Here is an 18,147-nt window from a genome sequence, read left to right as displayed (position 1 = left end):
CTACATTTTCTGCTCCTTAATTGCACGATTCACCCTCATCATAGCTGGAAATACGATTTCTCAGATCTAATTTAACAGTAGGTCAATAACTTTGACTAGTGTCTGACATTTGAATGTTTTTTTTTTTACTTTTTACTCTGACTTAACGACTTATGTACACATGTGATTGTAAAGCATATCCAAATTTTCTGCTTAAAAAACCAGCGGTACCTGCTTTCATTTCTGTTCACATTTCGCGATTTTTATACACTTCTTTTAGTTTAAGATTATTCTTTTTCTAATTGTAAATGTTTTTTAAAACTATTCCTATACAAACAATTTTCTCTACTAAAAGAATCGTCCTAAATAATTCGATTTTATAGAGTATTAAAGCAAAAGCTGTAAGCCATACAGGTCTTACGTCCAGTCTTTGGCAAAGAAAGTGAGATTACACATTAAACAAATTTATATAGAAATGATGATTTCGGATCATCCTACAAAGCAGTACCTAGAGTTATTGCCTAAACCTAGCTTTATGTACCCACTACCAACTAATATCACCTTTAATTCCTCAAAATATGCAAATATTTTTCTTACTCCGCCAGTTATAGGGTAGAACTTTGGTGATAAAAGTAGTAAATTTTGACATATTTTTCATAATACATTCAATTTTTTTTACATGACTTGTGAATATGTACACATTTCTCGTAATGCAAAGGTTATGAGTTTAAAGATTTATTTAACCCATCCGGAGTATTCCGTTTTATAATCATTACACACTTCATTGCCTTTAGTTTTAAACATATGATATTTTTAGTATGTTTTTGATTATTTTTACACAATCAGCGGCATTAACAAATGTTTGTACGATATAATATTCTAATTGTACTGTGCTTGTGATATTCATTCATAGCACTGACTTGTCTTTAATCATGTCAATGTCCATTCTTTTATATTCTGCTTTATGCAACGCCATCAGTGGCACAGCTAAAATATAAACACCAACAAGAGCCCAGTTTGCCCACCCGGTTTCTGAAACAATGTCGATGATTTGTAAATTATTGTTTAAAAAATCTATCTGTTATATAATGAACATACATATATAGAACAATATTTTAGCACATATTTATAGTTCCCATCATACCGTTCTTTAAGCTTTGCTTCTGTATGAGATAATCAAGAATTCTGTAGATATGCAATTGTTTTTCTTTTTACTATTAACAAAAATGATTTATCTGTTTTAAAATGATGTTGTTTAATTGCTTCCAAGAGACTTCTCCTTTTCCAGTTTGTTTGTATTTTACCGAAAAAAACATACTTTGAAAAAGAAAGAAATGGACTAATGTCCTCTTATGTTTTTGCTGATAGAATTAGTTTGATATTCAAGTAAATTTGTAAAAAGTTTTAAACAACACTTACAATAATTAATGATATTTGCAAAATAAACAAAAGTAAAACTGTAAAAAAACAAGATACATACCAATATTAGGAATAAGTTCTATACACATGAAGATTGTTGCTCCTAGATTAACAATCATACCAAGAAAGCCTGCAATGACGCCTTCTCCAACAGGATACGCTGTTTCACATGTTATCTCTAGAAACAGTGGCATGCTGCTACTAATAAGGGCATTTCCAATAATTACAGTTGCATAAAATGCCTCTGAAAAAAATAAACAACAACAGAAACACGCACGGTGACTCCATTGAAATGAAAAGGTATCTTTGAATTTTAAAATTTTTTTCAAGTCACCTGCTCGATCCATTGCACCATCAATACTTACACATTAATATCATGTTTACAGGTCAAGTTAATCTAAACCATTTTTATGTTAACAAGATAGCGTATACTGAATGCACTTGAAGAAATTTATAATAAACAATTGTATACAATGTTTTGCTATTAGAAAAGATCTTTATTGTAAATGTAAATTTTCCTTTAAATGTTTTATGCTTGATAAAAATTTAGTTACCCCATCATATTGATAAATCACAATTAATGATAAAATTCAATCGAAAACATTTATTTTTGTAAACAGTCTTACATAGATGTTGGCAGTAGATATTTCTTTTAATGTAATACTTTAATATGTACCTTACTAATTATTCAAATGTATTTCATGTATAATATAAAATATGATAGTGAATATCACAAGGCAGAACAACGGCAGAGTAATATCACAAGGCAGAACAACGGCAGAGCAATGCATCATCAAAATAAATGTGTGCATACTACCGGTATTTATTCAAAGACACATTTATTTGTCTTTTTTCTGTTCAGTGTTTTTACGTTATATGTAAGATAAATAATGTACCTTTTGACTTTGGCAGAATATCAACACACATGCATGTAAATAAGGAAAAGTCAACAGCCACACAAATATACAACACTGTTATAAACAACTTTGTCTTCTTCTGGACATGATCAGCAAACCTGAAAAAATGTTTAGTTTTTCGGTCAAAGCATGCTCTTTTTTTTATAAATCTAAAATAATGCAGTTCACCAAAGTACGATGTACTTATGCTCATTGTTTGTTTTTTTTTCTTTCTAAATGAATGACTTCAAAGCCCTTTATGCCCCAGAAATGCTCTTATTTTATTTCTCAAAAGCTTTCTTTTATTTGGTGTCCCGTTAACTTGTTATAGTTTCCAACATATTTCCATAGCTTATGACCTGATCAATCTGTAGCTTCTGCTGTATTTTTGCAATTAGTAAAGTAACAGTGAATAAGAATTTTGAATGGAAATCAAAATAATACCTTGTTAACATTTTGCTACTTTCACAACAAATACCATCACATTTAGCGCTACTTTCTTTCTGTCATAAGCTTTGAACACGCTCTTACACGTTATAAAAGTCATGTTAACTCTTCCAAAATGAGGGAAAAAATCATTTCTGAAGCATAATGTGCTTTAAAAAGTTGTTGTTTGTGATAAAATAAAAAAATATACAAGATAAAAAAACAACAGGTGGGTGATTAATTTATACCTACATATCTCTTATATAAAAAATAAGAGCAATGTCACCTGCCAAGAGCAATTCCACAGACAACACCAGAAATCGATCCATAGAAATTCATCCAGCCAGCATCTGTCTAATGACAGAAACAGTTATCATTAAATTCGATGTAAGAAATTATATAACTGTCTATGTTTTATAAGAAAATGGTAAATCTATTATAAACGCAGCAAAACATTTTGACTATATTGTATTGTTCATGTAAAATGTGGAATAAAAATATATGTGAGAACATTGTAAAATGGACAAGACTTACCTTTTTTCAGATTTTTAGTATTATTTCGAGATTTTTTTTGTATTCTTTGTATGGAAACAAAAAGTTAGTTACAAAACGTAAGATTAAATATAAACTCGTACCTGTGAGACGCCATATGGACTAAGTACGACATCTAATATTGATGACAAGTTTCCATAAAATCCCACGGGGATAGAATACATTGACGCTAGAATCCATACGGATGGGTTTCTAAAGAAAACATCTCACATAATTCAATTTCAAACAAAAATTCAGTTGGAGTTCGAAAATTCCATATTGCATTGACGTTTCATACAATAAAACCAATATTTTAAATCAGATTAGACTGTAATGAGGATAAAATGGTGCATGTACATAGTAGAAAGGAAAACAATCCACGTACACTGCTAGTATCATAAACTTGATATAAAATTATTATTTTTATTATATAAAATCTATTTTTGAATAGCTACCATCTGTTTACAATACAATTTTTTAAGCTGCATTCACTCAGTATTTAGAGAAATGGATTACCAAATATTGTATCCGACTTTGCAAAATCTGAAAATATCATTGATATATATGCTAACAAATACGTAGTAAGGATATCATTTTCATGCTCAATATTTTTTGTGTTTTTTTTAAGTAACTTACTTTACTAGTTTTGTAATTCCCTCCTTTAGTCCGTACCGACCTGTACTCGCAGTTTTGCTTGGAGCGGTTTTTGGTGCCGATGGAAGGTACACGATGCAGCATAGCATCAGAAATATTGCAAACCCGAAAGCTTCACAGAAAAGATAATAATTCATGACTATTTATCACTGTGCAAACAATAAAGACGTAAACATGTTCGTTGCTTTCATATGCGTTCTGTTAATTAAAAAACAATCAATAGGTATCAAGTCTGATTATTTTCTTTTCGATTGTATCGTTTTCATCAAGTTTTTTTTTTCAAATATTGTATGGCAGTATAAATTAACAAATTCGTGTAGAATAATTTTGAAATAATGAAAGATAGTTATTTAAAAATGAAAGATGAGTTATTCATATGACAAACATGTACAAATATTCAAGCTCAGATGTTATGAGTACTATAACAGGTTTTGAAAGCTGAAGAAATTACGGAAAGGTGATGTAAATGTATGTGTACTTACACGTATAGTGTAGTTTCATCATTTGAGATTCAATAAGTGATGTGTCTAAAACAGAAAGATGAGTCTGTACATTTATTATTAAGTGTATAAAAACCTGAATTGAAAAATAAGGTAAGACCGACCAATAAGTTACGTTAATATATTTTAATATGTGTATATTTTACAAACAATAATTAAAATATTCAAGATTTAAAATTCAAAACGTTGTCGACTTGAACATTTTTGCAATATTTCTTTTTTCTTTTGGGGGAGTGGGTCATCTTGTTCTCAACCCTTTACCTCATATATACGCAAAACAACGCATTTTCGACCCCCTCCCCTCTTTAAGGCCTCATAGTGAAGAAATGTCCTGTTTGGGCCCCAAACACATGTTTTCGTTTGAGAAATGTTGAAAAAAAGTGATCACTTTTTCGGCGCCGTCCCCCATCAAAAAGGTCCTTCAGGAGGTTGCCAGAAGGGGGATGTGTCCCCTTCTGTTTGGGGGGTTTGAACGGGGCGGCAGTCCCCCTCATCGCCAAGAAAGTTTTGGACTTGTGAGAGGCTAAAAATGACCCCAGGTCAATCATAAGGTAACGTGTAACCAACGCTGAAAAGCCTTTGACTCTATCTGAATCCATCGAGAAGTTGCAGCACTTTGAAATCAATTTAATGGAAAAAGTCAACGCAAAATAGTGATTTTTGGCAATTTTGAGATGTCAACTCGTTGCCATAGTAACAGGAATTTAAAGACTGAGCATATGTTGTTACAAAGGCAATGGTCAAGTCAACATTTGTGCCAAGTTTTTTTTAGTATTGAAGCAGTTTTTATAGTTTTATAGCAATTTGAACTTGTAACGGGATACTTTTCAATGAAAATAGCCATTTTTCAAAGACATGCAGTAATGGGTTTGAAGAAACTATTAACATATTAAATACAATTCAGCAAAAAGGTGTAGGCTATTTTATGTGGTTTTAAATGATGTATATTTATGTCGAATTAATACTTAGATATTCTAATTGTGTCTTGAATGAGATGGATATACTTAAACGGAGAACATAACGTTCATACATGAAGGAAGTATGCTTGTGTGTTATTATACATTTCAACATGAATTTGAATTTACTTCAACTAAATACTCATTACCCGTTTCATTCAGAATAACGCTTGTTCCATTTCTGAAAATAAAAATTGTTTGTTTCGGATAATCTACTATCACATATTCTGTTACAAGTATATAAATGCCAAATTATATCCAAAAAAATGTTTGAAATAACAATAAGGCTATATGATTTATAAGAGCAAATAAGACATATATTTATATAATGAATTATAGCAAATTTAAGAAATATATATTTTGTTCATGCTTTCGTTGCCTTCATCTTCTTATATTTTTTAAGTAAAACAGCAATAAAGCTCTATGTAGAGCAAAAACCTATATTTTGATATTTTCATCATCGTTTCAAAACAAGAGGTTTGTTCTATATAAATTGACTTACAACTTTGGCATCGAAACTGTCAACGGACCTGTGAAGAGAATGTTAGTGTTATTGTTACTGTAATCTGAACAAGTTTTAAAAAGAAAATAATAACCTTGTTTTATATTTGAAAGCAAACTACTTATATAAACGGACTCGGTGAAATTATCTCTCTGTATGTTTTTAAATACAAAATCTCTTTAATAAAAGTTATCTTTTGATTTTTTGTAAATGCTTATATTTCGTTATCTTTATTCAGAAGAAATTAGTGTGTGTATTTGTAAATATAACAAAAAATGCACACCAATTTAAGGAGTTTAGGTTCTAAAATGTCATGACAACAGTTTATGATTACAACTTTCATGTCCACTTCCGGTTATGAAATTTCTGTCTTATTTATGAGTTTGTGTTATAAATACAACTACGAATACTATGATAAAATAGAATATATCAATACCAAATAAATAAGCTGCAGCAGCACCTAATGCCGCGGCAAGAGCAGAAACAGCTGTTGCAGTAGTCCTCTCTGTGACCTTGAACCATGTTTTTGATACAACAGTTGGGATACACATGGTTACACTAGTGGCTATACCATTTAAGCCTTGACCAATGGCAATCAATCTAGAAAATGTACAAAGATACATGTATATTGCACATCAATTTCTCTTCTGAGGGTGTCCAGCTGCTCCGCTAACATTCTAACATTCTGTAAATTGAGCTATTTGTATGTGTCTTAGTTCGTATATTTATACCTTCTTTCTAATGATCATAACCACTATGGTTTTCTAGTGCATACAGTATCTTTTCATACACGACATCAGTCCTTGTTGATTCAAGAAACCGGGGTCGATCATGAATACTTGAAATTGCAATTCCTTGTTTCTGGGTCGAGGTTTATAAAGTATGTTTTAATTATTAAACCTAAATTCATTTGTGCGATTAAAAAGTAACGTGGATTATAAGAAATTATGTCATTTTCAGTTTGCAATTAATAACATGTAAAAACTAAAGTGGTATTGGCAATTTAAGGTATAAGAAACTACTTGTATTTTGATGAGAAGGTAAACAAGAGGGCCATGATGGCCCTAGATCGCTCACCTGACTTATCAAACTCATCCAAACAATTACCTAGACAAGCATTCTGACCAAGTCTCATGACAGGTGAGTCAAAAATGTGACCACTACAGTGTTAACAAGGATTATCCATATTTGAGCAGTGCGACCTAGTTTTTTACCCAGGTGACACATATTCAAACTTGACCTAGAAATCATCAAAACAAACTTTCAAACCAATTTCCAGGATACTTGGATCAAAACAGTAGCAACTACAGTGTTAACAAGATTTTTCTATTTTTAGCTCCGGTGACCTAGTTTCACATGTGATTTCGAACTCCTCCAAGCAATTACCTAGACAAGCATCCTGACCAAGTTTGATGATAATTGAGTTGAAAATGTGACCACTAGAATGTTAGAATGAACAGAATATTTGGATCACAACAGTTAAGAGGGTTAACAAGATTTTTCTATTTTTAGCTCCTGTGACCTAGTTTTTCATCCGAGATGACCCATGTTCGATTTATTCCCAGCAATGACCTAAAAGACAAGTTTCCTGACCAAGTTTGATGACAACTGAGTCAAAATTGTGACCACTAGAGTGTTAACAAGGTTTTTCTATTTTTAGCTCCTGTGACCTAGTTTTTCATCCGAGATGACCCATGTTCAAACTCATCCGAGCTATCACCTAGACAAGCATTTTGACCAAGTTTGATGATGATTGATGCAAAAATGTGACCGCTAGGGTGTTAACAAGGTTTTTCTATTATTAGCTCCGGTGACCTAGTTTCTCATCCGAGATGACCCATGTTCGAACTCATCCGAGCTATCAACTAGATAAGCATCCTGACCAAGTTTGATGATGATTGAGGCAAAATTGTGACCTCTAGAGTGTTAACATGGTTTTTTATTTTTAGCTCTGGTGACCTAGTTTTTCATCCGAGATGACCCATGTTCGAACTCATCCGAGCTTTCACTTAGACAAGCATCTTGACCAAGTTTGATGATGACTGATGCAAAAATGTGACTGCTAGAGTGTTAACAAGGTTTTTCTATTTTTAGCTCCGGTGACCTACTTTTTCATCCGAGATGACCCATGTTCGAACTCATCTCAGCTATCAACTAGATAAGCATCCTGACCAAGTTTGATGATGATTGAAGCAAAAATGTGACCGCTAGAGTGTTAACAAGGTTTTTCTATTTTTAGCTCCGGTGACCTACTTTTTCATCCGAGATGACCCATGTTCGAACTCATCCGAGCTATCACCTAGACAAACATCCTGACCAAGTTTGATGATGATTGATGCAAAAATGTGACCGCTAGAGTGTTAACAAGGTTTTTCTATTTTTAGCTCCGGTGACCTACTTTTTCATCCGATATGACCCATGTTCGAACTCATCTCAGCTATCAACTAGATAAGCATCCTGACCAAGTTTGATGATGATTGATGCAAAAATGTGACCGCTAGAGTGTTAACAAGGTTTTTCTATTTTTAGCTCCGGTGACCTACTTTTTCATCTGAGATGACCCATGTTCGAACTCATCTCAGCTATCAACTAGATAAGCATCCTGACCAAGTTTGATGATGATTGATGCAAAAATGTGACCGCTAGAGTGTTAACAAGGTTTTTCTATTTTTAGCTCCGGTGACCTACTTTTTCATCCGAGATGACCCATGTTCGAACTCATCCGAGCTATCACCTAGACAAACATCCTGACCAAGTTTGATGATGATTGATGCAAAAATGTGACCGCTAGAGTGTTAACAAGGTTTTTCTATTTTTAGCTCCGGTGACCTACTTTTTCATCCGAGATGACCCATGTTCGAACTCATCTCAGCTATCAACTAGATAAGCATCCTGACCAAGTTTGATGATGATTGATGCAAAAATGTGACCGCTAGAGTGTTAACAAGGTTTTTCTATTTTTAGCTCCGGTGACCTACTTTTTCATCCGAGATGACCCATGTTCGAACTCATCCGAGCTATCACCTAGACAAACATCCTGACCAAGTTTGATGATGATTGAGGCAAAAATGTGACCTCTAGAGTGTTAACAAGGTTTTTCTATTTTTAGCTCTTGTGACCTAGTTTCTCATCCGAGATGACCCATGTTCGAACTCATCCGAGCTATCAACTAGATAAGCATCCTGACCAAGTTTGATGATGATTGAGGCAAAAATGCGACCGCTAGAGTGTTAACAACTAAATGTGAACGGACGACGGACGACGGACGGACGACGGACGGACGGACGACGGACGACGGACAATCATCGATCCTAAAAGCTCACCCTGAGCATGCTCAGGTGAGCTAAAAAGTTTATTATATACACAGTGTATTATTATTATTATTATTATTATTATTATTATTATTATTATAGTGTACGTATTTAAATGAACATACATTGTTGCAGCCTGATGTTGTAGTGTAATTATCCTCGTTACTGTGACAACCGCCATTGTGACCGTACAAACAATCATTGCGATACGAATACCTTCAATATGGCATTGCGTAAGTTTATATAAAATTATCTTTTTGTTAATTATTCTCTCTTTTGCAATTCAATATTAATATCTTCATACAGATTTATTATATAATTTCTTTAGTATATTACTTTGTACAGAAATTCTTTGAACATTTTGCAATTGAACCCAGCGTGATGAACGGGTACAGCATCAAATTCCGGAGATGATAGTTTCAAATTCCAAGAGTTTCTTCTTTGATATACATCACTTCTACGGTCAGTGAATAAGACACGACACCTCGTAATCAATCGACCATACGGCATAATATAAAGCGCATTTCTAGTTTATGAAAAAAGATTTTGACAATAATTTCAAAACAAAAACCAAACAAAATAAAAGTTACCTTTCGTTTTTACAAACTACAATTGTCAAATTATGTTAATGATGTTTTTAAAATTAATAAATAATATAACTTAATCAACTGAAAGTTTAATTACATAAAACTGATACAAGAAATGCAGAGCACAAACACGGAAATACCTTACCTTTACAGTCAACCAGATATACTCCGAACAAAACTGATAAAAATCCTGTGATATTTCCAACGTTAACGACCCAAAATAGTGTATTGTCCGTCCATCCATATAAAAGGGTATACGCTCGAAATTGGGGGCCCGGGTCCCCCAAAAAAATTTTTTAATACGTTCCCCAAGGGGACACGAGGGAAATGACTACCATTGATAGCAGACATTCCCTTTCAAACACCCGGGGCTACTGTTTTATACTTGTGTAAGGACATTTATAAATGTCTTTTACATTTTCCATTCGTTATTTCAAAATTTTTTTATTTAAAATGCGTGTTTTGTTTCTTTTCATTAAAACCTTAATTATCAAAAATATACAATCAAAAGAAATGAGCAGATTTTAGCTATATGTACACAATTATGCACTGTTTTAAGCAAGTACTTCATATCCGAATAATACAGAGCACAATTTCTCTGTAAGTTGTGTAAGTTCCGAAAGTCCCTATAATTATATTTACGTTAATCAAATCTCATTTGGGAAATTCCATCCATGTAAGTGAAATAGTATAAACAACGTTTATGTTGCAAAAATCAAAATGTTTACAATCATAAGGTTTATTTTAGTATAGTCTTGTTATCAATATTTTATCAGACTGATTATTGTAGTGACGATAAAAGTAGGACATGTATATCCGATACCAGATGATGTTCCCATAAATAACAATACGCTTAAAATAGATAAAAATGATTAGTCCTTGAACATATTTATAATCAGTATGATGCGCGCGCATTCATGACTTTTACCACTACGGTCTACAGCAAGGTTTATCACAACTAATCTAAAATTTTACTTTTCATTTAAGTTTCGGCGAAATTTAGGATTTTAATTTTTACTATTCTACTGTATATATACAACAAAACAGGAAGTTGTGACACTTGGGTCAGGTTCGGTTTGACTTTATCTATTCAAAGCCGGTAGTAACATTTACTGGCTTTTGAACGGCATATTTGCGCATGCGCAATACAAGAAATTTCGTGTTACATATATAAAAAAGATTCTCTATTCTTTATATATTTATTTTTTTGTAACAACCCAGATCACAATATGATAAACAATGATAGATATGATGCAATTTACAAATAAAAATAGTATTTTCAAGGAATTGTATGTAGATTACATGGATAACAAACTTGTGTAAAAAGTCACAAATGAAAACTGTCTAGAAGAAACAAAATTACAATTAAAAAGAAATTTGATACAACTAATGGCATACAACAAGTTTTATCAATTTAGTTACGAGTAGAGTTTTAAATAAAATCTTTAAGAGGAAATCTTTTAAGTATCAAAATCATTCAGTTTTTATGGATATTTAGACACATTAATAAAACAAAAAAATACTGATCTATGATTGTTACAAGGATAACTTATTAAGCATGAAAGCTTATCATATTAACTGGGTCCTTTAAAACAAAACCAGAAATTTAAAGCAAGTATCTAATTAAAAACATTACTAATATTCATAATGACGAAGTAAATAATAATGTCATATAGTGTCAACTTAACATGTGCAAACTATGTCATCAACGTAGGTTTACAATACAATGCACAGTATAAAAAATAAGCTAAATTTATACTAAATATCACAGATAATTTGGCAAAGCTCTAATTTCAATAATATAGAACATCATCTTTATATTGCGCTGTCCAGTTTGTAGAAGGTTTTTTTCTTGGTTGGGTATTACGTTGCACAACACAATATAAGTCATATGGCGACATTCCAGCTTTACTGGTTCAAGAAGACCTCAAGTGCCCTTCTGTGTATTATTTCAGACACAAAAGAGAACCCGAGTAAAACCACCGACGTTCCGGAAGCTGTCTGGGTTTCTTTTAACAGAAGGTTTTAAATCAAATTCAAATTAAATTATATAAAACAGAATTTTATAACTATTCTAATCCTAATTCAACTGTAGAAAAATGTTCAAGTGCATATCTTATTATATTGAGGAATGTAAAACTTTAATTTATCTGACCTTGTGATATGTTTGTCAGGGTCACATACGATATTTGTTTTCATATATGCTTGAAAATTATTACAAATTGTTTATGCATATGTTTAAGTCTTGATTGTTTTACTCTATCTTATATGAAACAGAAGTAGAACATAACTTTCGTGTAAAAGAAGAGAAAAACGGAATCCCTAAAGATTGCTCAAAACGACAAAATTGAAAATATTGTAGGCTCGGTTTGGTTTTAAGACTTTTATAAGGAGGTACATGTAACTACACAACCCAAATAGAATAATTTCTATATGTATTTAGACATATGTACACATACTGTAATTTATTATATTTACATTTTCTCTATGCTGTGGAAAAAATATAACACATTTCCATTTGTCAAGCTGTATATTCTATTGCAAGTAAAATTAGTCTAGTAAGTAAAATTATTCAAATAAAACAATCCCCTGAAAATAATACGCAAGCAATTCTTTTTAAGTACTGAAACCATTTTTGGAACAATTTATGTAACTTGTCATGATAAATCAGTAATAATGTCAATGTCAATTCTTTTATACTGTGCTTTATAACACATCATGAGAGGGATAGCAGCGATGTACACACCAACCAGTGCCCAGTTAGCCCAACCTGTGTCTGAAAATATAACCAACAATTTTTATGTTAACGTTATGAATGTTTCAAGGTTAGAGATATTGACCTTTTTTGCCAAAGCTTCCTTCAAGATGCATTCTTTGAAATAATGAGAAAGTTTGTGAACCTCTATCCAATCTCATTTCTGTTTTTAAATTCACCAACATGGTACGAAAAAAACAAGAATTATCGCTAGACTCTGTTGTAATTACATTACCTGAGCAATATGAAAAACTTTGCTCTGTCAAAACCATTGAATTGTTTTCATAAAAGTTAAATCATGTTGTCTCATGTTTGTTTCAGTATCGCAATATAATGCATGTGATCCAAATCAAATTGAATAAGCACGATATAATATTTTTTGTGTGACAAAATCAAAGAACACCCCAATGTAAAAAACCCTCTTTTTTACTTTTATAGCAACATGTCCTGCTCAAAATTTAGGCATAATTGTATTCGTTGCTTTTATTCAGTAAGTAAAAGCAGATTTTTCAGTACCGGACAATCGCAAAAATGCAGAGCAAAGGCTACTAATTAAAAGAAACGGTCATGGCACGCAACCCAACACCCTATCTTAAAGAAACAGAAGAAAACATTCGTTGTCATACCTACCTACATTCGGAATAAGTTCTACTGACAGGAACGCTGTTGCTCCTAAATTGATCATCATACCGAGGAAGCCTGCAGTGACACCCTCGGCTACCGGGTAGGAGGCTTCACACGTTATCTCCATAAATAAAGGCATACTGCTGTTGGTTATAATACTTCCTATGATGATTGTGGCATAAAATGCAACTGTAATAAAAATTTGAAACTACATAGTTTCGAATAAAATATTATCACAGGGTATGAAGTTTATACGAGTGATATCAAGAGCTGTTTCACTTCTCATTGTTTTTCCTATTTTGAAAACCTGCAATATTCTTCTTGATTTTTGCTTAAGTTTACTTCCAAATAGATATCTTGCTTTTTATCAATTCTTGATGTCACAATTATGTTAATTTACATACTTATATAAAACAAAATTAACTTAACACATTTGACTCGTTCAGTCTGTTGATTGAAATTGGTTGGAATTTTTTTGTCATTGGCAGTAAGTCATGCATACACAGCACATAAAAAGCTTATGAATGCTAGAAAGCACAATTGAGTTTTCTTGAACTTCCAGACATTTTTTCTGGTATGTCAACAATTTGCACAAAACAGATTTGTATTTTTGACACCAAAAGTTGCTATTAGTGAACTGAGTGCTTAAGCAACATCTTAGTTAAATGGTGAAAAGTTAAGGAGACTTAGAAAAATATGTCGGCTGAAATAATACCTTTTGAATGAGGGAGTATCTTTACACACATCAATGTAAACAATGTGAAATCTACTGCAGCACAAATATATAGCAAAACAATTATAGTTTTCGTTATCCTTTGAATTCTGTCGACAAACCTAGAAAAATATTTTTTTGTTTTATCTTATAGATAACATAGGATGTTGATTGTGTTAAGCTATAAAAAATTCATCTTAATGAATTTTTTAGCCATAAATGTTTTCTATGTCATTTTTGTTGTAAAATAATCCTACTTCTAAGCAATCGCTCAAGTTTATAACTTTTCCTAGAGCTAAACTTTAAATGCTAATAACATTAAACTTGGTCAATATAACTGCTATCAATCAAAGTCCGAATTGTACACCCATTTATCAAAACACAATTCCACCGACATGATGTTTTTAATTAATGCACTATATATCAAAAGCTAAAATAAGTGACAGACAACTTCTGCTTTAATGTACTTAAGTATTATTTAATTATAATTGTCATGCACGTGTAAATTATAAATACAGAAGCAAAAAAAAACAAACCATGGTGTAATTGTTCGATACTATCAAAGTCCCATGCAACTATAACATGTTAAAGCCTGATGATAAAAGCTTCAATTTATTTACAGAATCATTTAATTAATCACTCTATTTTATAAGGAGAACTCTATATTTTTTAAAGAACGAAAGCAAAGAGACTACCTGCCAAGAAGTATTCCAACAACCACACCACCGATTGATCCGTAAAAATTCATCCAGCCAGCATCAGCCTTTATTATGAAAAGAAAAACAACTTCCGAAGGGTTTTCAATTAATCATAAGGAGGAGCATTTTCGAAATTCTTGGTACAACATATTTCATTTGTCTTTTATGCTTATTAACTTCTTGTATTTGTTTTTCATTAAAGCTTAAATGTCATTTGAAAAGGATTTATGAACTTGAACTTTTTAGGATTGTAAGAAGATGTAAAATACCTGAGAAATTCCAAATGGACTTAAAACCACATCAAGGATAGATGCAAGATTTGCAGCAAATCCTACTGGTATGGAGTAAACGGCAGCTATACACCAAACCGATGGATTCCTGTAACATTACAAGCGTGTTTACTTTCATATTAAAATTTTGCTTTTTGTTTGAACAAAAGTGTTTTTCTTTGAATGAGATTCGTTCCAATAGTTTATATATTATTAATATAACTTTAACCATTACTTTACAATTATTCACAGTTGATGTAAGATTTATTTGTGCCCGATGTATTTTAAACAAACAACAACATTAAACATACATTAAGTAGGTTGTATGGATTTCTCCAAGAACTAGTATTATGGTTTTGTTGTTGATTTTTTTAAAAGGTTAAGGCTTTTAAGCAGCATGCCTCCAGATTCATGCTAATTTTCATAAAAATTTTGAAAATGTATGAGAAAGTAAGATTTAGTGAAATGAACAAAGAGTTATTTACACACTGCACACAGCACTTACAGTCCAAACAATAGGTCAAAATAATACAACAACAGCCCCTTCTGCGTCAGTCACGCAGTATAAGAATGGTTATAAATACTGCAAAACCGACAGTGCTATAAGTATATAGACAATGACACTTACGTGAGGAGTTTACCTATGCCAACTTTTAGGGAGTATCTATCAATGTTTGCTGTTTTACTAGGAGCTGTTTTCGGTTTGGAAGGGAGATAAATGATACAGCACAGCATCAGAAAGATGGACAACCCAAAACCTAGCAGACAGAATTAGTGAAAAAAATATAAACATAACTTATTAATTAGATTAATGAGAAAGAAATTAGAAGAATTAGAGAACTGTATACTAGTATATGATTATGTAAATAAAACTAAAATGGAAACATATTTTACTTTCTTCACTAGAAACATTATTTTTTATACATAATATTAAAACTTACTCATGTAATGTAAGTCCATCATTTGAGATTCAATAAGTGAAACATCTGAAAACAAATGTAGACGACTCTTATTTTACATACATTAAAAACTGGCAGTGTTACACTGATTACATTTTTATTCTTTTTTCATTGTCTCATAAAGATTTTACGTTTTAAAATCAGTTAAAAACAACTTTAATCTTTGATAAGAAAATCAATTATTTATGTACAGGATCACTGAATAATACCCATAATGTGGATAAGAGGAATAAAAGTATCGGGCAAGTAGTCCTTACTTCAGATGCATCAGCGCATACTTATATGTCTTTAAACAAACTAGTATAAAAGTAATGAAAATATTTGTACCTGTTTCATTAAGTAGAATTTCTGTTCCATTTCTAAAACACAATAAAATAATGTTATACCTAATGTGTGCCAAGTTAATTATTACATACATGATCACTTTTGTGAAAATAATGTTACATAATCATGTTTTCAATTATAAAATTTAACATTTTTAAGTGGTAAAATAATTATATAGAAAATACGGCAAATAAAAAAAGAATTTCATACAACATTTGAATAAGGAAACAAATACGTACAATTTAGGCATTGAAACTGTAAGAGGTCCTAAAAAATAAAAGAAATCTTATAATGATTAGTAAAACTGAGAAAAAAAACTTTGTTATCTTTTATGTTTGTGAGTTAATCAGGGTCTTCCTATTTGAAAGAACCTGGTTTAATGTATGATTTTTAAAAAAAATCTTTCCACCACGTTTTAAAAATTGCATTTCATGTGGGCGTATTTAGAGTAGTATAACAAATAAACAGTACAAGATTGTCAGATGAATAATAAAGAGCGTTTACCAAAAAGAAAGGCAGCTGCTGCACCTAAGGCGAATGCTAGTGTGGAGACAGCTGTAGCGGTGGTCCTCTCCGTCGCCCGGAACCAGGTTTGTGACACGACTGTTGGGGTGCACAATGTAATACTGTTGGCTATTCCATTAAGAGCTTGTCCGATGGCTATTAATCTTTTCAATAAACATGAAATGAGCAGCGTCACGACAAAACCAACATAATGGGTTTGCGACCAGCATGGATCCAGACCAGCCTGCGCATCCGCGCAGTCTGATCAGGATACATGCTGTTCGCTATCAGTTTCTCGACTTGTAAAAGGGTTGGTAAGGGAACAGCATGGATCCTGATCAGACTGCGCGGATGCGCAGGCTGGTCTGGATCCATGCTGGTCGCAAACCCATTATGTTGGTTTTGTCGTGACGCGGCTCAAATAAATTACATGTTTCATATTGTATTTAAAAGCGATTTTGTTCTTATCCTAGAGTATAAAACAACAAGTTGGCACAACTAGGCGCCAACAATACAAATTGATTGTTTGTGAACATAAAAATACAAATATTAACTTGCTATTGCAGTGCAAAATAAAATTGCTTTACAGTTTTAAACCACTTTCATTAACTTCTGGGCGGAGCGGGATACAAGTTCTACACATGTAAAATATAAACACATGTAAAATATAACAATTTGCAAACTAACTAAAAACTTTAAACAACCTTAATTTGTAATCACAACCTAATGTAAATAAACTATTACACCACTTTTCAATGAAAATGCTGTAGATTAAATCAGCCACGTCAGGACAAAACCAACATAATGGGTTTGCGACCAGCATGGATCCAGACCAGCCTGCGCATCCGAGCAGTCTGATCAGGATACATGCTGTTCGCTTACAAACCCTACTACAAGTAGAGAAACTGATAGCGAACAGCATGGATCCTGATCAGACTGCGCGGATGCGCAGGCTGGTCTGGATCCATGCTGGTCGCAAACCCATTATGTTGGTTTTGTCATGTCGCGGCTCAAATAAACTTATACTAGTAATCTTTCGTAAAAAACCTTACATTGTCGCTATTCGTTTATGTAGCGTTATAATTCTTGACGTCGAAGAAAGCACCATTATAACTGTACAAACTATCATGGAGATTCTGATACCTGCAGATTAAAATTTAAAACTCTTTTATACGGTGTGCTGTTTGTGCCAGTAGGACATGCCTTTTTCGGCTATGACCATTGGTGCTGGAAAAAAGCCAAATTCTCCGAAAAAGACATGCTAGAATTAAGGTTAATCTTCTCACATTCTAGAAAATACTTTTTAATTTTCATTGGCATGTATAATTTCGTATACATGATATAAGAATGAGAACATAAACACAAGAGATTTACTAAAAATCTCTCATGGTTACAGGCGACAATATAATAGAACTAGACAGTTAACCGTACTTTCATGACGAAAAATAATAATAAAACAACAAAAAACATAGTTTCTTAGAAACATAAGTATGTAATGTATGATAACAGTTGATTGCAAATCAATTATAGAGCATTGCAAA

The 18,147-nt window shown here is 32.2% G+C and overlaps 2 protein-coding genes across 2 annotated transcripts; both read right to left on the bottom strand.

The window, feature by feature from the left end:
- Positions 1–498: 498 nt before the first annotated feature.
- LOC132755885 (solute carrier family 49 member 4-like) lies at positions 499–10,007 on the bottom strand. The gene is made up of 12 exons (XM_060746818.1): positions 9,907–10,007; positions 9,300–9,390; positions 6,300–6,463; positions 5,864–5,891; positions 5,511–5,542; positions 4,388–4,432; positions 3,888–4,017; positions 3,356–3,464; positions 3,007–3,074; positions 2,295–2,413; positions 1,460–1,642; positions 499–1,011 (listed from the first exon to the last, which is right to left on the bottom strand). The coding sequence occupies exons 2-12, from the start codon at positions 9,374–9,376 to the stop codon at positions 887–889; spliced, it is 1,080 nt and encodes a 359-aa protein (XP_060602801.1). The 5' UTR covers positions 9,377–9,390; positions 9,907–10,007; the 3' UTR covers positions 499–886.
- A 2,206-nt stretch (positions 10,008–12,213) lies between these two features.
- Positions 12,214–17,749, bottom strand: LOC132755884 (solute carrier family 49 member 4-like; the record flags this gene model as incomplete). The annotated part of the gene is given in 11 exon segments (XM_060746816.1): positions 12,214–12,537; positions 13,147–13,329; positions 13,856–13,974; positions 14,548–14,615; positions 14,820–14,928; positions 15,448–15,577; positions 15,761–15,805; positions 16,106–16,137; positions 16,342–16,369; positions 16,607–16,770; positions 17,659–17,749. Coding segments are annotated over 11 exon segments (1,088 nt in total), but the record flags the coding sequence as incomplete, so codon positions are not given.
- Between the last annotated feature and the right edge of the window lie 398 nt (positions 17,750–18,147).

This window comes from Ruditapes philippinarum, unplaced genomic scaffold (genome assembly GCF_026571515.1).
Source record: "Ruditapes philippinarum isolate M1 unplaced genomic scaffold, ASM2657151v2 ctg3738_1_1_1_1, whole genome shotgun sequence".
Lineage (NCBI taxonomy): Eukaryota > Metazoa > Mollusca > Bivalvia > Venerida > Veneridae > Ruditapes > Ruditapes philippinarum.
Note: the sequence above shows the minus strand (reverse complement) of the source record. Positions and strands in the feature narration are given on the sequence as shown.

What these genes read in the sequence shown, in the direction of transcription:
- LOC132755885 (XM_060746818.1), bottom strand. Translation starts at nt 9,376, where the DNA reads ATGATTGTTTGTACGGTCACAATGGCGGTTGTCACAGTAACGAGGATA. An exon ending in GTCCATATGGCGTCTCACAG is followed by an intron (nt 3,075 to 3,355) that starts GTACGAGTTTAT and finishes TTCTGTCATTAG; the next exon opens with ACAGATGCTGGCTGGATGAA. An exon ending in AGAACTTATTCCTAATATTG is followed by an intron (nt 1,012 to 1,459) that starts GTATGTATCTTG and finishes ACATTGTTTCAG; the next exon opens with AAACCGGGTGGGCAAACTGG.